This window comes from Nicotiana tabacum, chromosome 1, assembly GCF_000715075.1.
Source record: "Nicotiana tabacum cultivar K326 chromosome 1, ASM71507v2, whole genome shotgun sequence".
Lineage (NCBI taxonomy): Eukaryota > Viridiplantae > Streptophyta > Magnoliopsida > Solanales > Solanaceae > Nicotiana > Nicotiana tabacum.
In genome coordinates, this window is record NC_134080.1 from 40,897,917 (window position 1) to 40,923,370 (window position 25,454).

The window sequence follows — 25,454 nt, forward strand, 5'->3', positions numbered from 1 at the left end:
GACATAGAGCAAATATTCCATTTTGCCCTTCCAAATGACATAATTTGTGCCATTCAAAGTAACCATTCTACTAATGTTGGCTTCCATCGTTTATCACGAATACAAATACTATTTATTATGAGACCAAAGTAATTCTTTTCTGATGTGGAAATTCAGACTGTGCTGCAACCACAGAGCATACTCAGACAAAACCTTGGCTCTGATGCCACTTGTTGGGAATAACCCCGTAAAAATAATATTCACGGTATTAGTGATAAATGTGGACCACTAAGTTATGGTTAAATCATCAAGAATAAAAATGCAGCAAAAATGACACCAAGATTTTACGTGGAAACCCTTCTGAATAAGGGAAAAAACCACGGCCAAGAAGAGCAACTGATATCACTATAGCGAGGAATTTTACACTGTTTAGTATCGAGTACAAATACTCCTAAGACCACTACAACCTCAAAGTAAAAAATACTCTTTTGCTTTTTCCACCTCACTACAATAGCTCTCACACTCTATTTTTCTTCACATGCTATTTTCTTATAGTCAATGGAATACCTTGCTCTCTATCTTTCACTCAAATGTGTTGTCTGAGATTTTTGGGCCGTGACAATACAAATGAAAGTAGGGGCACCTATTTATAGTTGCAGAATACTCATATTGATATATACAGTGACATCAATGTTACTGCAAACGTCAGCCGCCCAAATCTTTTCTAATTGGTTGGCTAAACAAAAAGAAGAAAGAAGAAGCTTTTCTTCTTACACATATGGGGCTGGACCCCACAATATCCAACAAAGAGAAATCCAAATTATACGAGAGAAAAGATATTCAATGCATTGTGGCTTGCTACTGGAGATCGCTGGAATACCTAGTGGCTTGCTACTCGAGATGTTGGAACTAATTTAGTTCCGATATTAGTAGAATAGGTTTTGAAGTTTGAACTGTGGATATTAATCATTTGGTCACTTGTAGCCATTTCCATAATCCCAAGAAAAAAAACTTAATGTGTTGTTAGTTTTAAATTTAGTACAAAAAAAATTATGTATAAATTTATTCGGTACAGTTCGGCATTTTTTCGGTTTATTTTTATAAAATTTAAAACCTATTCTATTATTCGATACATTTATATATTTATATAAAAACTTACGGTTTTATTAAAAGAAAACAAATAATCATTTGATACGATTCAATTCGGTCTAGTCGGTTTTTAAAAATCCATTGACACCCCAAATATAGAGACGTTTGAATGTATAGAAATAACAAAAGGAAGGAGGAGGCCAGGTCAATGACTTTTGCTTCGTTTTCCCCTTGCTTTCCTTTCTTTCCCTCAATTTTACAGCAAACAGACATATAACTGGAAAATGAGAAAAGGGAGGTGTGGAAGTTGATTGATATTAATCTAGCTCTTTAACGTTGTTAACAAGCTGAAGTCTAACTGAAAAAAGAAGACTACCTTTGACATTGTAATTACAACAAAATATATGCATATGAAAGGGCACAGGATCTTGAGACTTGTTTCATTAGATTTTTTACTCCTGATGATAAATTTGAAAACTCTGCTTTTTTCCCTCTCATTTTCTTTAGAGGTAGCATTTCCTGTAAAATGTCATATATACTCTTCGGGGGAAAAAAATGTTCTCCCGAAATCTAATCATAAATGAATCAATCTCGAATTATTGGTTGTGGTGCCCATTTAAGATGAACAGTTAATCTCCCCGACTTGGCACCATCAAGGGTGAAGGTATCTTTGAATTCCCCTTCTAGTATAACTCTTGTGAGAGTCATGATGCATCTACCAATTTTATCCTGAAATACACAAAGGAAACAAAGCTTAACAGCAGAAAAAGGGCAGCCCGGTGCACTAAGCTCCTGCTATGCGCAGGGTCCGGGGAAGGGTCGGACCACAAGGGTCTATTGTACGCTACCTTACAAGCTCAACAGTTGAGCGGACGAAAAATGATGGTCCAAAAAAATATACCTTCCCAAATGTGTCATGGTCCCAAACTTCCAATATGAGCAAATCATGTAATCCATCTTCAACTACAAAGTCAAATGTCTGGTTCCACACTGGATTAAGAGTGTTGTTTAGAACCTGAGATTAGCAAAAAACATATGATTACGGCAAAAGTAAGAAGACTGTGATTTATAATCAAATATCAGACAAATTAGGGGAAGAAAATGTGGCATCCAAACTTACTCTGGTCTTATTTTTCTGTTCAGATTTCTTCATAATTAGTACAACAAAAGGATCAGACTTCCCCATTAGATCAGTAACAGGTAGGTCTTCTGCTGATATTACTGTCACAGAAAGAACTCCTCTAAAGAGGATGTCCCCTTTCTTCTCAGAGACCGCTTGTGAAAAATTAGCCGACTCGGGTCTAAGGGCCTTTTCCAAGGTAGTTAGTGCGTAGTCGGGTTTAAACCCCTTCATAAACACACTATCCATACCAAAAGGACAAAAGAGAAGCTCCAAGTGTACCTGTTTTAATTAGTTGACAAGAAAATAGGATTGATTAATATTTCATGCATGTGTTGTTGAGCAGACAAGAATGCTCTTATGAGTTCTGAGGAGTGTATCTAGAGACCATGTAGCATGGGCAAGCATCCAACGCGGACACAAACATGCAAACACGATGTATCACAAAAATGAAAAAACCAGAAAAAATAAACTTCTACATAATACATAGAGCTCGACTACAACAAAAAGTACACATACTTGTTTATTGGACTTTAACTATATTTTATGCTTAAACAGCTACTCCATCTGTCCCAAAAAGGATGATACTTTTCGAATTTCGAGAGTCAAACGAGTTGTTCTTTGACCACGACTTTTTCATATACCTTTTAAATATTTTAAATTTGTTATGATAAATATCACATTATGGTGGATGTCTACTCTTCTTTCATGATCTTCATCTCAAATGCTTAATGACATATTCCATGACATATTTTCTTCACTTTTTATGCCTATATAAAGGTCTTGTAATAGATAGGAAAATACACACAATTGAAGAAGAAATAAGAATCTCTCTTCCTCTCTTTCTATCTATATCTCTTAGTTTGTTTTGCTTGTTCTATATTGTTATTTTGGGTTATATATTATAACACGTTATCAACACGAGGCTCTACCATCTCAAGAAGATCTTTGAGAAAATTAAGGTATAATTTTTCTCAAATTTGTATTTTTTTAAATGTCTGATATTATGAAAAGAAAGTTCGTTGCCCTTGAAATTTCGGGCAAGAACTATATGACATGGGTATTGGATGCTGAAATCCATTTAGATGCAATGGGTCTTGTAGACGCCATTAAAGATAAAGATAAAGCATCTACACAAGACTGTGTTAAGGCCTTGATTTTCTTGCGCCATCACCTCGATGAAGGGTTGAAAATTGAATATCTCACAGTGAAAGATCCATTTGTTTTGTGGAATGGTTTAAAGGAAAGATATGACAACTTAAAGTTGGTCACTCTTCCACAAGCACGATATGATTGGGCTCATCTTAGACTCCAAGACTTTAAGTCTGTTTCTGAATATAATTCTGCTATGTTTAGAATTACTTCCAAATTGAAACTCCGTGGAGATAATATCAGTGACTATGATATGCTTGAAAAAACGTTTACAACGTTTCATGCTTCCAATATGGTCTTACAACAGCAGTACCGAGAGAAAGGCTTCACAAAGTACTCTCAGTTGATTTCTCTTCTACTTGTGGCTGAACGAAACAATGAGTAATATCCTATTAATTAGTATTCTAGTCTCAGTGATCTTTTAACGATTTTAACTTTCCTATACATTGCTTTAATTCTCTTTAAGAAAAGGTTTACAAGTACCCTAGAACAACTTTTGTTACTTCACCCTCAATTTTTTTTATGAGTATGTTCTTTTCTTACACGGATCAATTATGTTTCATACAATGTGTAGGAAAATGCAAATAATTTATACTTGTAAATAAATTTGTTGTAGTTGTATTAGTCATATGTGTACTTGTATTATTTTTTGCGTAATTATTTGTATAATAATTAGAATTTGCCAGAAAATGCATTAAAGGCTACTATTGAATTATTGGTTTAACTTTATTTCTTTTCCATTTTTCTCTAAAAATACTAATATTTATTCATATACTTCTTTTGTATGTCAAACTATGGGAAGCAAATATGGATATCTTTCAAAGCAAACTTGGATCAAAGTTCAATTATAAAAATATTTGCTTAATTGATTCATGTACGACACATACAATATTCAAAGAGAAGAAATATTTCTCTCATTTAAGTATGTGTAAGGCAGATATTACTACAATTTCTGGTAGTAGTAATCTAATTGAAGGCTCTGGAAGAGCTACTATAACTCTGCCTATGAGAACAATAATTATCATTGAGAATGCAATGTTCTCCTCCAAGTCCAAGAGGAACTTGTTGAGTTTTAAAGATATCCGCAAAAATGGATTTCATATTGAGACAATAGATGAGAATAATATGGAATATCTCATCGTTACCAAGAATGTCTCTGGCCAGAAAAGAATTATTGAGAAGTTCTCATCTTTATCTTGTGGCCTGTATTGGACAAAAATTAGTGCAATTGAGGCACATTCTACCTTAAACCAAAAGGTTACTGCTTACAATACTTTTGTACTTTGGCATGATCGATTGGGCCATCCTGGATCAATTATGATGAGACGAATCATAGAAAACTCAAATGGGCATCCATTAAAGAATTTGAAAATTCTTTTAAATAATGAATTTTCTTGCACTTCTTGTTATCAAGGCAAGTTAATTATAAGACCATCACCAACAAAGGTTGGGATTGAGTCCCCTGCGTTTTTAGAACGTATACAAGGGGACATTTGTGGACCTATTCACCCACCTAGTGGGTCGTTTAGATATTTTATGGTCTTAATAGATGCATCCTCTAGATGGTCTCATGTATGCCTATTGTCATCTCGCAACCTCGCGTTTGCAAAATTAATGGCACAAATAATCCGATTACGGGCACAATTTCCCGATAATCCAATAAAGTCTATTAGACTTGATAATGCTGCTGAGTTTTCATCCCAGGCATTTAATGATTATGGCTTATCAATTGGGATAAAAGTGGAACATCCTGTAGCTCATGTTCACACTCAAAATGGCCTTGCAGAGTCTTTAGTTAAACGTGTGCAATTGATAGCAAGACCGTTACTCATGAAAACGAAGTTGCCCACTTCTGTTTGGGGTCACGCCATTTTACATGCAGCAATGCTAATTCGTCTCAGACCGACAAATTATCACAAATATTCCCCGTTGCAATTAGTTTTGGGTCATGAACCTAATATATCTCATCTAAGAATTTTTGGATGCGCTGTATATGTGCCTGTAGCACCCCCATATCGCACCAAGATGGGTCCCCAAAGAAGGTTAGGAATATATGTTGAGTTTGATTCACCCTCCATTATTCGTTACCTTGAAACATTAACGGGAGATTTGTTCACTGCTCGTTGTGCAGATTGTCGATTCGATGAGGCATTTTTCCCAAAATTAGGAGGAGAAATTAGTGAAACAAAACGTGAAATTTTGTGGAAAAATACATCATTGTCTCATCTTGATCCACGTGCATCTATTTGTGACACAGAGGTGCAAAAGATTATCCATTTGCAGAAAATAGCAAATCAAATGCCAGATGCATTTACGGATTTGAAAAGGATAACAAAATCACATATCCCTGCAGAGAATGTTCCAATCCGTATTGATGTCCCTATTGGACAATCTTCTAGTGTCATAGCTAATGAGTCAAAAACACGCCTAAAACGTGGCAGACCATTAGGTTCTAAGGATCGAAATCCTAGAAAAAGAAAAACAAATGATCAAGATGACACTACGAAAGAGTCTCATAAAGAAATTCACGATTTAACCAATCCTGAGATTCATGAGGAAATCAATGAGCCTGAGACTCAAGAAAATAAAGAACTATCAATAAATCCAATCGATATTGAGACAAATTTGAATCGAATGGATATAGTGGTAGATTACATCTTTGCATATAATGTTGCATCTAGCATTATGCAAGAAAGTGAGGATCTTGAACCTTAATCTGTTGGAGAATGTCGACAAAGACTTGATTGGCCAAAATGACAAGAAGCAATCCAATTAGAGTTAAGTTCACTTGCAAAACGTGAAGTTTTTGGGCCTGTAGTCCAAACACCTAATGGTGTTAAGCCTGTTGGCTACAAATGGGTCTTTGTACGCAAAAGGAATGAGAAAAATGAGGTACAAAGATATAAGACACGCCTTGTTGCGCAAGGATTTTCACAAAGGCCTGGTGTCGATTATGAAGAGACATATTCTCCTGTTATGGATGCTATAACATTTCGTTATCTCATTAGTTTTGCTGTCCATGAAAAGATTGACATGCATTTAATGGATGTAGTTACAACCTACCTTTACGGCTCACTTGATAATGAGATATACATGAAAATTCCCAAGGGATTTAAAATGCCTAACGCACAGAATTCAAATTCCCGGGAAACATTTTCAATCAAATTGCAAAGATCTTTGTATGGTCTAAAGCAATCAGGAAGAATGTGGTATAACCGTCTTAGTGAGTATTTATTAAAGGAGGGTTACATAAATGATGTCATTTGTCCATGTGTTTTTATAAAGAAAACAACATCGGAATTTGTTGTACTTGTCGTATATGTTGATGACATAAACCTTATTGGAACTCCTACAGAACTCCAAAAGGCAACTGATTATTTAAAGAAGGAATTCGAGATGAAAGATCTCGGAAAGACAAAATTATGTCTCGGTTTGCAAATTGAACATTTGACAAATGGGATTTTTGTTCATCAATCTGCCTACATTAAAAAGGTATTGAAACGGTTTTACATGGATGGAGCACATCCATTAAGTACTCCGATGATTGTTCGATCACTTGATGTGAATAAGGACCCGTTTCGACCTCAAGAAAAGAATGAAGAGCTTCTTGGTCCTGAAGTACCATATCTTAGTGCAATTGGTGCACTAATGTATCTTGCTAACACTACAAGGCCTGACATAACTTTTTCGGTTAATGTCTTAGCAAGATATAGCTCTGCTCCTACAAGGAGACACTGGAATGGGATCAAACACATATTGCGATATCTAAAAGGGACTACCGATATGGGCTTATTTTATGGCAATGATTGCAATCCCGATCTTGTTGGTTATGCCGATGCTGGGTATTTATCTGACCCGCATAAGGCTCGATCTCAAACTGGTTATGTGTTTACATGTGGCGGCACTGCCATATCTTGGCGATCGACTAAGCAATCAATCGTGGCTACTTCTTCTAATCATGCTGAGATAATTGCTATTCATGAAGCAAGTCGAGAATGTATTTGGTTGAGGTCTATAATACATTTTATCCGAGACAAATGTGGTTTGAAGTGTGAAAAACTACCCACAATTTTGTATGAAGACAATGCAGCATGCATAGCCCAATTGAAGGGAGGATTCATAAAAGGAGATAGGACAAAGCACATTTCCCCAAAGTTATTTTTTACACATGATCTTCAAAAGAATGGTGATATCAATGTGCAACAAATTCGTTCAAGTGATAATATGACTGATTTGTTTACCAAATCTCTACCAACATCAACCTTCAAGAAACTGGTGTACAAAATTGGGATGCGAAGACTCAAGGATGTGAGTTGATGCTCTCATCAGGGGGAATTAATACGCGTTGTACTCTTTTTTCCCTTACAAGGTTTTGTCCCACTGGGTTTTCCTTGCAAGGTTTTTAACGAGGCAATAAAAAGGCGTATTTCTAATCATGTGTACTCTTTTTCCTTCACTAGAATTTTTTCCCATAGGGTTTTTTTCTAGTAAGGTTTTAACGAGGCACATTATCTTTGGACATCCAAGGGGGAGTGTTATGATAAATATCACATTATGGTAGATGTCTACTCTTCTTCCATGATCTTCATCTCAAATGCTTAATGACATATTCTATGACATATTTTGTATGTTCAATGACATATTCCATGACATATTTTCTTCACTTTTTATGCCTATATAAAGGTCTTGTAATAGATAGGAAAATACACACAATTGAAGAAGAAATAAGAATCTCTCTTCCTCTCTTTCTATCTATATCTCTTAGTTTGTTTTGCTTGTTCTGTATTGTTATTTTGGGTTATATATTATAACAAAATTGTTAGTTATTGTGACTTATAGTACTTTTTATGTAGTTTCCAAATATATATAAATTTTATATATAAAAAACTTAAATACTCTATGTCCGAATTCACGGTGAAAGTTAAGAAGTTTGACTCTCGAAATCCGAAAAATATCATCCTTTTTGGGACGGAGGGAGTATCGTTTTATTTGTTTCTCCCTCGATATATATCCTGCTAAATTTTTGAAACACCAGGAATATTTGCAGGGAGCACCATGCTAATTGGTTAACATAGTGAGGCAGGCACGACTACTTCTTCATAATGAAGCTCCCAATTGAGTATCAACTATGATTTGATGCATTCTAAATAGAGGCGGAGCCAGGATTTGAAGGTTATGAGTTCTGAACTTATCAATGAACTCTAGCTCGCTTTAGTTATTGGGTTCGCAATTAAATATTTCTATATATTTAATGGATTTTCTAATACAAATATAGGGTCTAAGCAAAAGCTATTGGGTTCGTCCGAACCAATAACTACTACACTACCTCTGCCCCGATTCTAATCCCATAATAATGCTGGGAAACAAATATCAAGATATTCTTACCTGTCCTCGATTTTTGTTGTCCCTTTGTATCTCCAGATCCTTCACCAGTTTCAGCCACACATCCTTCACTTTACCGGGCTCAAGGTCTTTCAAATCTATTCGAGCACAACCAATGAATTCAGCAGCCTGAATCCCTTCATCATCATAAACTCTAATTGTTATATGTTGAGTGGATATGTCTTCAACTATGAACTCAAAGTGCTCATTCCAGATCGGATTTAAGCAGTTATCCTTAACAAAGGAAACAAAATCTGGAGTTAAACATTCCTAATCAGGAAATAAATAAATTAAGGACAACAAGAGACACAAGTTCTCTTACAATAACTTTGCTGGTCTTTGTCCTGTCACGTAGTGGACGTATAAACAACTCAACAAAAGGATCAGACTTCCCAATGATGTCTTTATTAGTCAACTCTTTGGCTTCGATGAGCTTGACTTGTAATATACCAACCGGCTTTAGCTCCAGGTCACTGCAAAAAGAAAAGAGAACATTTTTTGTTGGAAATAAGGTCCTTCTCCTCACACTTAGTATTTCAGATCGAGAAGCAGTTAACTTTCCGCCAGAAGATTGGACTTATTCCAGAACTATCATTCATTAGAAAATAGTACATATACTGCAACCTTATTCGGTAAGTATATTCCAACAAAAGACAATTTCATGCAGAAATAGATCTAGTGTAGTTTGTAATGGTATTTGTTAAATCCCACATTTGTTGAGGGAATATGTTGTGGTCTCCTCATATAGTCTTGGTCTCTTGGACAACCCTCCCCTAATGAGCAAGCTTTAGGGTTGAGTTAGGCCAGAGGTTGCAAAAGTTAAAAACATTTCAAGGGAAGACAGTTCATATCATTCAGCTTAGGATATACATTACAGTGGGCAGTGCACGATCAATTTATAGGTTAGAACTATTTCGCCGTTCTATCTGAATAGATAATCTGGGAAAATAGTGTCTCATTTTTCTTAGGTATGTTATTCCAGATTAAAATTAAGCTCCCGTTTTCAAACAAAAGAGAACCTTTACTATCGAGTGGTTAAAAAGAAAAAGTCAAGCAATGAGTATAGTGTTGTTTAGGAAAATGGCACACCTATAGTCTCCTGGTAATATGGGAACGATTTTGCGGACAGGCCAAGTGATAGAATCTTCAATTGCATCCCGTATTGTACCCTGTGCAAGCAGATCGCATACCATCAAGCAGTTGCATTTTCAGAGTTTTTTGTACCACAAAATACCGGGTTCTCAATTAGAATTTAGGAATCCAATTTTGGCATGAGAAATGAATTAATTTTTGTAAGGAATAACTCTACAGTTTTCAATTCATTTGCATCTGAATAAGCAAGAAATAAAACATACGACATTTCAAACCTCAATGGCATCAGATACTCCGGGAAGAGCCGAGATATCACCACCCACAACTTTGAGAGTGAAATCCAGATTTTTCTACAGCCAGAAACATTCAGGATAAACGTATAATATCAGAACGAAGATTATCTCCAGCGAAAATACTTAAGAGAAACATTTTCATATGGTAAGCAAGAATGAGAACAGAACCAAAAACGAAATTGAAGATGCATATCAAAATGTTTAGTCTGTTCTTACATCAAGTCTGTGAGCCTTAAACAGTACATAAAAGCAAAAAGTGTGTACCAGGCCATTTGACGTCCATGAAAACTTGTTTGTCGAAAACTTCATAACCAAATTATAGAGGAATAATTTGCGCTCACCTTTTGACGCAAGGAGTAACAAACCGCTCCAAAACAAGGAAGCTCAGCAACTAGTGGTTTGAATATCAACCGGAAAACCCCAGTGAATCCGATATTCTTGACCTACATTAAACAAGTGGATTAGGAGGAGAATGAACAAGATGATTCTTGATTAGTAGTGAAGTTTCCATGAATAACTTCTTGATCTTTCAGCAAAAAAGGGATTTTTCGTAGACCAATATTTCGAAAGGGAAGTATGATGTAAAATTTGACTTAACAGCATGGACTGAATTTCTTCCAATGCAAGTAAATTATTCTCTCAGACCCAAAGTTTCATGTTAGTAAAAAATATTAGTAGATTTTAATCTGAATAGTTCATGAAGTTTATTCATTTCCTGCTTGCATCAAAATTTTCTTCTTACCATAATGAGCTACTCATTTATTGCAAAAACAGAGATGTCAAAAGTACCTGTATAGGTAGTGCGACACCAACTAAAGTCTTAATATCTAGCACAATATTAGGATTTCCATCCCACTGCATTTCCAATTCCATAATAATTTCCCCAGGATCACCATCAATAATAGAAACTCCTGAAAGACAAAAAGGAGATGTCGGGGTTAAATTATTCCAAGCAGATTAATAACTTGCTTATGATAGGAAGTGGATGGCTAGCCTATCGAAAAACAAGGGGGAAGTTAATGGATATAAGCATAAAAAACTTCTACCACTTATAGGATTGACTATGCAAATTTACATCCATGTTAAAAGTCAGAATACCAATCACCGTGAAAATTCGTATACAACATTGAAGACCATTAAAATTTCTATCGGTCTCAAGGACTAATTCATATGTAGAGGTTGGCGTTTAGTGACAAGAAAAGAAACTATATCATCTGAACAAATTGGTAACTTCATAAGGAATAGAAATCTCTCAGTAACTAAGCAATTAAAAGTGGACCTATAAAAGCAATTACTTTAATGTCAAAAAAATGGAGCAACTAATGAACTAACCTGTGAAGGATGGAGCAACAGTACCCAATGTGAGCTTTGAAAATTTGAGAGCAGCTAAGATAGATGGTCTATATTGCTCAAGGACTGGCTCAACAGATGTTCTTATCAACTCTGATGCTGCCTAAGCCAAGAATTGACACAAACTTAAAATGAGACAAGAAAAAAACAGTAAAAGCCAATCAAGAAATGGCGGAGCTAAGTGTGCTGAAGGGAGTTCAATTGAATTCCCCTCGTCGAAAATTAAATTGTACAAATAAGGTGAAGACAATTTTTTGGTGTATATAAATAGTTAAGTTATTTACTCGTTGTTCAAGTTTTCATTTTTTTAATCCCCTTGTCAAGGTTCTGTTGAGTGTATGAACAAGATCCCACATAGAAAGTAGAAACGAAAAATAAGTTACTTATAAAGAGTTGGATACTCTTGATAGTGTGAGGCCTTTTGGGGAAAAAGCGGGCTTGGCCCAAAGCGGATAATATCACACCATGTAAAGAGTATTTTTGGGCCGTTTTAGCCCAACAACTGTGTTAGGATCGAGAACCCCGGGTAGTGCGGAATTTAGCCAAACAACGTTATAATGACAATAACAAAGACAATGCAAGTTGATAATAATGACAATTAAAGAAGATATAAAGGAGGCACAAATTTAACGTGGTTCGGTCAAGGTGACCTACGTCCACAAGCGGAGAGAACCAATTTCACTATACTAACACGAGTACAAAAAAGAGAGTACAAAATTAGAGTAAATACTCTAAATAATCCAAACACCCCAAGAGAATAACCTCACAAGATCACTTCAAAGAAAGGGTTCACACAAGTGTTTCCCAACACTCACTCTCTTACAAAATACTCTCAATACAGGAGGACGTATAGGAGAAATTGAACTAAGTCTTGCAAGTTCACAAAGGCAAGTTGCCAACTTGCAAGAGATCTCCACACTTATTCAAACTTGGTGGCCGCCAAGCACACCGTTCTTATAGGCACATGCCTATCTGCTAACTAAGAATGAGTTAGGATTTTATAATAAAGAAAAAAATCATCTTTTTCTAGTAAAACCAATTAGAGCATATTACAAACTGGTATCAAAGCCAATGGTTTGGCGCAACAAGTATGAAGATGGTGGAGTGACGGTGTAGGGCCCGACTTAGTATCTTTTCCTTTTTATGGACCGGTTTACTACCTGTACCCTATCGTCTTTAATCTCCAAATTAGCCCATAAATGATGATGGGTGATGTGTACCTTAGTTCAAGAGTAAGATTATTAGATGTGTGTGAACAAAGTCACATATGAAAAGTAGAAATAACAATAAGCTACTTATAAAGAGTTGGATACTCTTGATAGTGGTGAGGTCTTTTGGGAAAAACTGTACGGGCTTGGCCCAAAGTGGCACATCATGTCAAGAGTATCTTGTAGCCAGACTACCTGGTTCCGCCACTGTTAATCAAGAAAAGGTATGCTAAAGATTCAAAAACACAATTACCTCATCAACATAAGGCCAGATTTTTTCTAAGTGCTGGTTAAGCCAATTCAACTGCAATTAACAAAAAGGAAATACAACATCCATTATTAGCAAATTGAATGCTTTTAATAACACCTATATATAAGCCCAAAAAAGTTACAGAAATGCAACTCAACTTTTGCTTCTGTGAAAAGACAACCCAAGAAGGGTATGCTTCAGGAGGAAGAAGTTTTCTTGAATCTTGAACTGTCATCCTGGCAAATGCTGCTATGGCTTTTGCCTAACAAAATATCAAAAACATCAAATTATTACAAGAAAATACAAAATACCAATTCCAACGTGAAAATAAATCCAAAAAATTAGAAAAAAGTACCAAATCAATGCGAGCTTTGGATCTGTTATTTTGAAAACGAGCAAAACAAACTATCAGACCAACACCCAATGCAGCACCTAAGAAGAACCCCACCAACAAACCCATGTTTATTTTTCAAGAATTAAAACAAATATTCAGACGTTTTTTTCCTTTCGATTTTATTCTTTTTCGCTGTCAATTGTTTTGAAAAAAATAAGCTTTTTTTGGAGAGAAAATGTTGGAGTTGTGAGTGGAAGAAAGGAAGGAATCCGCGGGACCAGGGAAAGGAAGAGAGCAACAGAATTTTGATTTAGAAGTTAGGCTTATTTTTTTTTAAATATTTTTTATGCCACCGCGGGTCTGATGCGTTACACTTGCAAAGAATTAAAGATTATGACTAATTAAATTGAAAAGCATATTTCTTATGCTTTGGTTTTTAAAGTAATGTTTTTGTCAAGAAAGCAATTTATTCCTTTCTTGAATTTTCTGTACTTTGCTGCTCATCTTTTAATAATTTTTAGTGGTAGTGTGTGGGGGAATGCATTTGTTATTTTTTATATATTATTGTTGTTATTTTTATTATGCATTTTTAGGGTACTAATATATCATTTTCTATTGCTTTTTTTGAGCCGAGGGTCTCCTGGAAACAGCCTCTCTACCCTTCGGGGTAGGGGTAAGGTCTGCGTACATATTACCCTCCCACTTGTGAAATTATATTGGGTTGTTGTTGTTGTTATTGTTGTTGTGTGGGGAATGCAATTACTTCTAAGTTTATTGCTGAAGATTGTCGAATCTTTGACAAAGTTGTTTAGATCTTTCTTATATCTGCGTAAAGGCAACTGTGAAGTTTTCAAAACTTTTTAATCATAAAATTGCATACTTTATCATGAATTTAACATAAGAATAAAATGAGCTTAGGCAATGTACAGTGTAACAAGTGACCCAGCATGATTGACCAAGCTTTTAAAATTAATTTATTTTGAAAAGTGTATGAAAAACAATTTCTGTTTAGCTAAATAGTTTGAAAATATTTTTGATCAGCAATTAGTGTTTGACCAAGGTTCTAAAAAAGTACTTCAGAAAAGTTTTTTTGACAAAAAAATTACTTTTTTTCTCCTCAAAAGCATTTTTTTCTTATAAAAATTTGATCAAACACCTTAAATTTTAAAAAAGATCAATTCTGATTAAAAAAAGACTTGATCAAACGGGCTATCAATCTATATCAAAAAATTTGTCACGTTTTTAGCTCACAAAAGCCGAATTAGTGAATTGTGCCTGATATTTTGACTATCACCTTTATAATATTAAGAAAACTACACTTATTGAGAAAGGATGATTAATTAATTGTAAACGAAAAGCGCCAACAAATTAGGATAGGAAACTTATTAATTCCTCCGTTTCAGTTTACGTGAACCTATATTCTTTTTGGTCCGTTAAAAAAAATAATCTTTTTTTTTAAATTTGAAAATAATTTAGCTTAAATTTACAATTTTACCCTTAGTGAGAAGTTTTTATAACCACACAAATACTCTGGGTCCTATTTTGACTTATTTAGGACCATAAATTCCAAAATATTCATTTTTTCTTAAACTCTGTACCAGTGGCGGGTTCACGCAAATTAGAACACAGGGAATAGGAAGCACTTTGGGACTGTGGTATACAGTATGACTGGAGTTGAAAGCTGCTGACTTGTAATTTGATGGTGACTTTGGCTACAAAGGAGCTGTCCACGTGTACCAGAAAAGTGTTGCGTGTCTTCCTATAGAAAGTTAGAGATTTTGTTTTGCTGTCGTGCTGCTGTATGCCTGCATATATACTTGACTGGATAGTGAAAACATTTGTGTTTTTGCTTTTTCATCTTATTTTGATCTGATACGAAATTTAGAAATATAAAAGAGATATTCGAATTTTGTATTATTAAATTAAAGGTATGTATATTAAAATAAAATTAAAATTTATATATAATATTCCAAAAAAATAAAAACCTTTTATTATAAACATGTCATTAAAAAAAGTAAAACAAAATATTGATGACTTATATACAAAAGGTGGCATTCTTTCCAAAAAAATTAATTAAAAAGACATAAATGAAGTGAAGGAAGTATGACAAGGAAATGATTAAAGATAACTTTTTACAATATAAAAAAAAAATCCTACAAAAATGTCATGTGTATTATTTTCAAATCTTGTGCGTTTTAAATTAAAGATATTTTACATAAAACCGAAAAAAAAGGTTATAAAAGATCAGAAAACATATATGTTTTACTCGATGATTGGGGAAGTTATGTTGGGATGGGAAGTTGGTAAATGGGAAATGAAAGGAAGAAATGTGAAGGAAAAGTGAGTAGTTCTCTTGTTGTTACGATTCAAGTTTGTTCTCCGTGAACGACGACACCTAGTCTCTACGATTAGGTAAATCTAACAATTGCAGAAAAAGAAACAAAATGCGGAAAAACTAATAAAAACTGAAGATAAACAAATATAAAAGCGTTTAAGATGCCGCTCGGCATATACTAATACAAGATCTCAAAAACTAAACAACTTCCCAAAACCCGGAATCTCATGAAATCACAAGTTAAGGATACTACATAGTGCTCTAACTCCAGAATTTCTAAAACAAAGTAAATACAGAAGGGCTGTAATTACAAGAGAGAATGGAAAGGGACTCCTCGGTCTGCGGACGCGGCAGATATACCTCGAAGTCTTTGAAGGATCGTATTGCCTCAAGAATGGTAGGGTTGAGCCGAAGAACCTGGATCTACACATGAAAAACATGCGTAGAAAAGACATGACTACACCACAGCGGTACTCAGTAAGTGCCAAGCCTAACCTCGGTCGGGTAGTGACGAGGAAAGTCAGGGCCCTACTGATTATAGATGAAATAAGCAAGGTAAACAGTATAGAATATAGGAATATAATTTAAGTGCTAACAGTCTATATCAATTAAAAACACAGAAGGAATCTAACTCCATACACAGAAATAGCAACAGGGGATCTCCCGGGATACCGGCCCATAGTCCTAAACGTAAATGTCCAGAGGATCTCCCGGGATACTGTCCCGTAGTCCGAATCATAAAGATGCAGGGAAAACTCCCAGAATACCAATCTGTAGTCCCAAAGTAAATATCCAGTATAGGGGATCTACCGGGTGCTGTCCCGTAGTCCCAAATATAAATGTGCAGGGGCATCTACCGGAATACCGATCCGTAGTCCCAAAGTAAACAAACAGGGGGAACTCCCGGGATACCGTCCCGTAGTCCCAAAGTAAACACACAGCAACAACATGAAGAATATTCAGTTCAATCCAATTTCCACCAAGGTAAAACATGTATTTCTAACCTAGCATGTTGCACAGAATTTAAATAAATCAGTTTGAGCAAATAAAACAATTAAGTCACTTAGACATGCTTCCCTAATCTAACAGTAGGTTTAAATTTCAAGTAATTTACAACAAGGAAGAAAACACAGTTATAGTTACTTAATGAAAACAAGATTTTCAAAAATTAGCACATGTACGCGCTCGTCACCTCAAGCACAAGGCATTTCATATATCAACAATACCAAATCCTAAGGGGAGTTCCCCCCCCCCCCACAAAGTTAGAAAAGCCGCTTACCTCGAACCAGCTCAAAAATCAACTCGAAACCACGCTCTTGCCACTAATACTTGACTCCAAATGACCCAAATCTATTCAAATCAATTGCACAATGTAAATATATTTTCAAGTAACTAATTTCACTAATTAATTCAAATCTAACACGCGAAATTAAGATAATTGCCCAAAAAGTCCCTCAGGCCCACGTCTCGGAATTCGGTAAAAGTTACGGATTATGAATCCCCATTCACTCACGAGTCTAACCATACCAAAATTATCCAAATCCGATGTCAAATTCTCAATCAAAACTCGAAAATTAGGCCTAAGAACGTTTCCAAAATTTTCCCCAATTTCTCACCCAAATCCGAAATTAGATGATGAATTCACGTTTAGACTAATGGGTTACAAGCAAAAAGGCGTTAGGAATCATTATCTAATTGATATATCTGAAAATCCCTCAAAATCTCGCTCAAATCCGAGCTCCCAAACTCTAGTTTTGATAAAAATGGCTAAACCCTCGATTTTGAAATTATAATCTATCCAGGTAAATCCTTCTTCACGAACCGGAAGGACCATCGCGTTCGCGAAGCACAACTTCGCTTGGCCCAGAATTCCTTCATCGCAAACGCGATAGCAACCTTCTCCGTCCTACGCGAACGCGGGACCCTCTTTGCAAACGCGTAGGCATATGACCTCACAGCTTCGCGAACGTAGGACCATTATCGCGAATGCGAAGCATTAAGCTTCCACAAACCCCAGCTCCTCTTCGCGAACGCGAGACCCTACTCGCGAACGCGAAGAAGGAAACGAGAAGTGAAGACCTGTTGCATTTTCTACAATTCTCTAAGTCTAAAAATGACTTGTTGAGAATCCGAAACACACCCGAGGCTCCCGGGACCTCAAGCAAACATGCCAACCAATCCTAAAATATCATTCAAACTTGTTCCAATCTTCGGAACACTCAAAACAATATCAAAACACTAAATTAACATCGAATTCAAGCCTAAGAACTCCAAAAACTCTCAAATTCCGCTTTCGATCAAAAAGTCTATCAAACCTCGTCCGAATGACCTGAAATTTTGCAAGCACGTCACATTCAACACTACGGAGATACTCCAACTTCCGTAATTCCATTCCAACCCCGATATCAAAATCTCACTATCGAATCGGGAACTTTAAAAATTTAACATTCGGCATTTCAAGTCTAAATAAGCTACAGACCTCCAAAACATAATCCGAACATCCCTCTAAGCCCGAAATCACCCAACGGAGCTAAAGGAATTGACGGAATTCCATTCCGAGGCCGTTTTCACACTGCTCCAACTACGGTCCAAATTCTAAAGCTTAAGCTCTCTTTTAGGGACTAAGTATCCCAAAACACTCCGAAACTCAAAACAAATCATCTCGGCAAATCAAAATAGTAGAAACAAACACAGGGAAAGCATTTAATAGGGGATCGGGGCGTTAATTCTTAAAACAACCGGTCGGGTCATTACATCCTCCCCCTCTTAAAACATTTGTCCTTCCTCGAATGAGCATAGAGACATACCTGAAGTGGTGAAAAGATGAGGATAACGGCTGTGCATATCCTGCTTGGTCTCCCAGGTCGCCTCCTCGACCGGCTGACCCCGCCACTGAACCTTCACTGTTGCAATGTTCTTTGACCTCAGTTTCCAAACCTACCTGTCCAATATTGCCACTAACTCCTCAACATAAGATAGATCCTTGTCCAACTGGACTGAACTAAAATCCAACACGTGCGACGAATCACCGTGATACTTTCATAGCATCGAAACATGAAATAACAGATAAATTCCTGCCAAGTTGAGAGGTAAGGCAAGCTCATAAGCAACCTCCCTAATACGTCTCAATATCTCAAAAGAACCAATAAACCTCGGACTCAACTTCCCTTTTTTACCAAATCTCATAACGCCCTTCAGAGGCGAAACCGGAAGCAGAACCCGATGTCCAACCTTATAGGAAACATCACGGACCTTCCGATCCGCGTAACTCTTCTATTTGGATTGGGCTGTACGGAGTTTGTCCTGAATCACCTTAACCTTCTCCAAAGCATCCGAACCAAGTCTATGCCTAATAATCTAGCCTCACCGGTTCAAACCAACCCACCGGGGATCTACATCGCCTACCATACAAGGCCTCATACGGTGCCATCTGAATGCTGGACTGATAGTTGTTATTGTAGGCAAACTCCGCCAGTGATAAGAACTGATCCCAAGAACCACCAAACTCCATCACACACGTACAGAGCATATTCTCAAGAATCTAAATAGTACGCTCAGACTGTCCGTCCGTCTAGGGGTGAAATATTGTGCTCAACTCCACCGGAGTACCTAACCCATGGTGTACGGCCCTCCAGAACCGTGATATGAACTGCGTACGTCTATCTGAAATGATGGAAACTGGAATGTCATGCAGACGAACAACCTCCCGGATATAAATCTCTGCCAATCACTCCGAAGAATAGGTAGTACACACATGAATAAAGTGCGTGGACTTGGTCAGTTAATCCACAATCACCCAAATGGCATCGAACTTTCTCAAAGTCCGTGGGAGCCCAACTACGAAGCGCATGGTTATCCGCTCCCACTTGCATTCCGGAATCTCTATCTGCTGAAGCAACCCATCTGGTCTCTGGTGCTCATACTTCACCTGCTGACAATTGAGGCACTGAGCCATAAACCCAACTATATCTTTCTTCATCCGCCTCCACCAATAGTGCTGCCTCAAATCCTGGTACATCCTCGTGGCACCTAGATGGATGAAATACCACAAACTATGGGCCTTCTCTAGAATCAACTCCTGAAGCCCATCAACATTGGGTACATATACCCGACCCTGCATCCTCAATATCCCGTCATCACCAATAGTTATATCTCTAGAATCACCGTACAGAACTTTGTCCTTGAGGACGAGTAAATGAGGGTCATCATACTGACGTTCCCTAATACGATCAAATAAGGAAGACCGAGAGACCACACAAGCTAGAAACTAACTAGGCCCCGAAAGATCCAATCTCACAAACCGGCTGGCTAAGGCTTGAACATCCATCGCCATGGGCCTCTCTGCTGTTGATAAATAAGCCAAACTACCCAAACTCTCTGCCCGGCGACTCAAAGCATCGGCCACTACATTGGCCTTTCCCAGGTGATACAAGATATTGATATCATAGTCCTTCAGTAGCTCTAACCACCTCCTCTGGCGCAAATTAAGATCCTTTTGCTTGAATAAATGCTGCAAACTTTGGTGATCAGTATAGATCTCACAAGGAACACCGTACAAATAATGACGCCAGATCTTCAAAGTGTGAACAATAGCAGCTAACTCGAGATCATGGACATGATAATTCTTCTCATGTACCTTCAACTGTCTGGACGCGTAGGCAATCACCCTACCGTCCTGCATCAATACTGCTCCAAGGCCAATCATCGAGGCATCATAATAGACAGTATAAGACCTTGAACGTGTAGGCAATATCAAAACTGGGGCTGTAGTCAAAGCTGTCTTGAGCTTCTGGAAGCTCACCTCACACTCTTCCATCTACTGGAATGGAGCACCCTTCTAGGTCAGCTTGGTCATAGGTGCTGCAATAGATGAAAACCCTTTAACAAATCGACGGTAATAACCCGCCAAACCAAGAAAACTGCGGATCTCTATAGCTGAGGATGGTCTGGGCCAACTCTGCACTGCTTCCACTTTCTTCAAATCCACCTATACCTCCCTCACTCGATACTACGTGACCCAAGAATGTAACAGAATCCAACCAAAACTCACACTCTTCCATCTACTGGAATGGAGCACCCTTCTGGGTCAGCTTGGTCATAGGTGCTGCAATAGATGAAAACCCTTTAACAAATCGACGGTAATAACCCGCCAAACCAAGAAAGCTGCGGATCTCTATAGCTGAGGATGGTCTGGGCCAACTCTGCACTGCTTCCACTTTCTTCAAATCCACCTATATACCCTCACTCGATACCACGTGACCCAAGAATGGAACAGAATCCAACCAAAACTCACATTTCGAGAACTTTGCATATAACTTCTTTTCCCTCAAAGTCTGAAGCACTGTCCTCAGGTGCTGCTCATGATCCTCCCGACTCCGGGAGTATACCAGAATATCATCAATAAAGACAATGATGAACGAGTCAAGATATGGCCGGAACACACTGTGCATCAAATGCATGAAGGCTGCTGGGGAATTAGTCATCCCAAATGACATAACAAGGAACTCGTAATGACCATACCGAGTCCTGAAAGCAGTCTTCGGAATGTCTGGCTCTCGAATCTTCAACTGATGGTAACCTGAACGCAAGTCAATCTTAGAAAACACTCGTGCACCCTGTAACTGGTCAAACAAATCATCAATACGAGGCAAAGGATACCGGTTCTTCACTGTAACTTTGTTCAACTAGCGGTAATCAATGCACATACGTATAAAACCATCCTTTTTATTCACAAATAAGACAAGAGCACCCCAAGGTGATATACTAGGCCGAATAAAACCCTTATCAAGCAATTCCCGTAACTGATCCTTCAACTCCTTCAACTCAGGAGGGGCCATAAGATATGGAGGAATAGAAATGGGCGGCAATAGATCAATGCCAAAATCAATATCTCTGTCAGGTGGCATACCCAGAAGATCAACTGGAAACACATCAGGGGAGTCCCGTACTACTGGGACTGAATCAGCTGTAGGGGTATCAACACTAACATCTCTCACATAGGCTAGATACACGTTACACCCCTTCTCCACCATTCGCTGAGCTTTAAGAAATAAATAACTCTACTGGGAGTGTGATCTAAAGTACCCTCCACTCTACTCGCGGTACACCTGGCATAGCCAATGTCACAGTTTTGGCGTGATAATCAAGATTAACATAATGGAGCGACAACCAATCCATGCCCAAGATAATATTTAAATCTACCATGCCGAGCAATAATAAATCGGCTCTGGTCTCAAAACCACTAAGAGCAACCAAACACGACCGATAAATGCGGTCCACAATAAGAGAATCCCCTACAGGAGTAGAAACATAAATAGGGGAACTCAAAGAATCCCGAGATAAGCCCAAATACAGGGCAAAATAAAAAGACACATAAGAATAAGTGGATCCGGGATCGAATTGAACCAATGCATCTCTATGACAAACCAGGACAATACCTGTGATGAAAAAATCAGAGGCGACAGCCTCGGTACGGGTAGGAAGGGCATAATATCTGGCCTGGCCTCCCCCTCTAGGGCGACTTGTACCTCCCCAACCTCCACCTCTAGCTGGATGAGTAGGTGGGGTAGCAACTGGTGCTGGAACCATAGCCTAGGAACTCTGCAGGGCACGCTGTAGCTAGGAAGTCTGTGGAGGTGTACCCCTCCTAAGTCTGGGGCAATCCCTCACCATGTGGCGTGTGTCACCACACTCAAAACAAGCTCTGGGAGGACGTGGTGGCTATGACTGGATCGAGCCAGGTATGCTGGACTGGCCACCAGAAGCACCCCGTACATGAGGCGCACTAGATACTAGAGGTGCATAATAGGTCTCCTGAGGTATAGGAGGAGCTAGAATACCACTGGCTGTTGGAAGAGCTGAATGAACGGGACGACTCATATAACCCCTACCATGAAGAACTGCAACTGGAGCACGGGCACCAGAATAATGGCCCGACTCTCGAGACATCTTGGCCTCCTTCTCCTCTCTATCCTGAGCATGCATACCCTCCACTCTCCTAGCAATGCTCACCACCTACTGATAAGAAATATCCATCTCCAACTAACGAGCTATGCTAGACCTGATGCTGGGAATGGGTCCCTCAATAAACTATCGAACCCTCTCACGAACTGTAGCCACCAAAGCTGGTGTATGCCTAGCCAAGTTGGTGAAACAAACAACATACTCCAAAACAGTCATAGTGCCCTGGTGCAAATACTCAAACTCTGCGCGTCATGCGTCCCTGAGGCTCTGAAGAACAAACTCTCTCAGGAACATATTTGAAAATTGAGTCCAAGTAAGGATGCTGCCTCAGTTGGACTGTTCAACTCAAAAGTATGCCACCACTGGCAGGTGACTCCTTGAAGCTTGAAGGCAGTGAAAGAAATCCCACTCGATCCTGATATACCCATAGTGCGGAGGATACAATGAAACTCCTCTAGAAATCCCAGGGCATCATCTGATGCTAAACCACTGAATATAGGAGTCTTATACTTCTTGAACCTCTCAAGCCTCCACTCCTTCCCTCTAAAGCTGCTGCCCTATCCTTGGGCTGATCTGGAACTGCAGGCGGTACCGGTATAACCTTTGGGATCTGATCAACCTAGAATCGCTGCTCAGGACTACAGGTGGCGGGAGTCTGTGCTCCTCCCCTGGCCTGGGATGTGACTTCAGCAAGGGGAATTAGCCCTGCATGATCTAGAGTGGTGTACATGCTCACGAACTGTGCAAGAGTCTCCTAACGAGCTGGAATAGTAGTAGCAGTAGGCGTAGTCAGCCTCTACCCCGGCCCCGACTTCTGATGGCTCTAGCAGGGGGCGCGAGTGCCTGGTCATCTCTCGTAGCACGTATCCTTACCATCTGTGAGAGAATAAAAGATAGAAGTTTAGAATTGTGATATCAAAAAAATCTCGCACGACAAGGAAATCAAATGAAGTGAAGTTTTCCTAACAGTTACATAGCCTCTCGTAGATAAGTACAGACTTCTCCGTACCAATCCTCAAGACTCTAATAAATCGGCTTGTGATTCATGACTCCTATGAACCTAGAGCTCTGATTCCAACTTGTCACAACCCAAGTTCGCTCTCCATGAACTGTCGTGACGACACCTAGTCTCTACGACTAGGTAAGCCTAACAATTGCGGAAAAAGAAACAAAATGCGAAAAAACTAATAAAAATTGAAGATAAACAAATATAAAAATGTTTAAGATGCCGCTCGGCATATACTAATACAAGATTTCAAAAAATTGAACAACTTCCCAAGACTCGGAATCTCATGAAATCACAAGCTAATGATACTACATAGTCTTCTAACTCCAGAATGTCTAAAACAAAGTAAATACAGAAGGGCTGTAACTACAAGAGAGAATGAAGAGGGACTCCTCGGTCAGCAGACGCGGCAGATATACCTCGAAATCTCTGAAGGATCGCCTCGCCTCAAGGATGGTAGGGCTGAGCCGAAGAACCTGTATTTGCACATGAAAAACATGCGCAGAAAGGGCATGAGTACACTACATTGATACTCAGTAAGTGTCAAGCCTAACCTCGGTCGGGTAGTGATGAGGAAAGTCATGGCCCTACTGATTATAGATGAAATAAACAAGGTAAGCAGTATAGAATATGACAATATAATTTAAGTGCTAACAATCTATATTAATTAAAAACACAGAAGGAATCTAACTCAGTAAACAGAAATAGTAACAAGGGATCTCCCGGGATATCATCCCGTAGTCCATAACGTAAATATCTAGAGGATCTCTCGGGATACCGTCCCATAGTCCGAATCATAAAGATGCAGGGAAAACTCCCGGAATACCAATCTGTAGTCCCGAAGTAAATATCCAGTACGGGGGATCTATAGGGTGCTGTCCTGTAGTCCCAAATATAAATGTGCATTGGGATCTACCGGAATACCGATATGTAGTCCCAAAGTAAACAAACAGGGGGATCTCCCAGGATACCGTCCCATAGTCCCAAAGTAAACACACAACAGCAACACGAAGAATATTCAGTTCAATCCAACTTCATACAAAGGTAAAATAGGTATTTCTAATCTAGCATGCTGCACAGAATTCAAATAAAGCAATTTTAGAAAATAAAGCAATTAAGTCACTTAGACATGCTTCCCTAACCTAACAGTAGGTTTAAATTTCAAGTAATGTAGAAAAGAAAAACACAATTATAGTTACTTAATGAAAACATGATTTTCAACAATTAGCACATGTACGCACTCGTCACCTCACGTACAAGGCATTTCATATATCAACAATACCAAATCCTAAGGGGAGTTCCCCCACACAAGGTTAGGCAAGCCACTTACCTCGAACCAGCTCAAAACTCAACCCGAAACCACGCTCTTGCCACGAGTACTAGACTCCAAATGACCCAAATCTATTCAAATCAATTGCATAATGTAAATATAACCTCAAGTAACTAATTTCACTAATTAATTCGAAGCTAACACACGAAATTAAGATAATTGCCCGAAAAATCCCCTGGGCCCACGTCTCAGAATTGGGTAAAAGTTATAGATTATGAACCCCTATTCACTCATGAGTCTAACCATACCAAAATTATCCAAATCCGATATCAAATTCCTAATCAAAACTCGAAAATTAGGCCTAAGAGCTTTTCCAAATTTTCCCCAATTTCTCAACCCAAACACAAAATTAGATGATGAATTCACGTTTAGATTTATAGGTTACAAGAAAAAAGGAGTTAGGAATCATTACCCAATTGATATCTCTAAAACTCCCTCAAAATCTCGCTCAAATCTGAGCTCCCAAACTCTAGTTTTGATAAAAATGGCTAAACCTTCGATTTTGAAATTTTATAATCTACCCAGGTAAATCCTTCTTCGCGAACGCGGAAGGACCATCGCGTTGAAGCAC

General features: G+C 38.2%; 1 protein-coding gene across 1 annotated transcript; it reads right to left on the bottom strand.

The window, feature by feature from the left end:
- Positions 1-1,367: 1,367 nt before the first annotated feature.
- LOC107821108 (synaptotagmin-5-like) lies at positions 1,368-13,523 on the bottom strand. The gene is made up of 13 exons (XM_075250157.1): positions 13,271-13,523; positions 13,058-13,177; positions 12,919-12,969; positions 11,440-11,560; positions 10,897-11,018; positions 10,449-10,550; positions 10,090-10,164; positions 9,812-9,891; positions 9,045-9,195; positions 8,726-8,956; positions 2,189-2,470; positions 1,970-2,083; positions 1,368-1,797 (listed from the first exon to the last, which is right to left on the bottom strand). The coding sequence occupies exons 1-13, from the start codon at positions 13,373-13,375 to the stop codon at positions 1,654-1,656; spliced, it is 1,698 nt and encodes a 565-aa protein (XP_075106258.1). The 5' UTR covers positions 13,376-13,523; the 3' UTR covers positions 1,368-1,653.
- Positions 13,524-25,454: the final 11,931 nt, after the last annotated feature.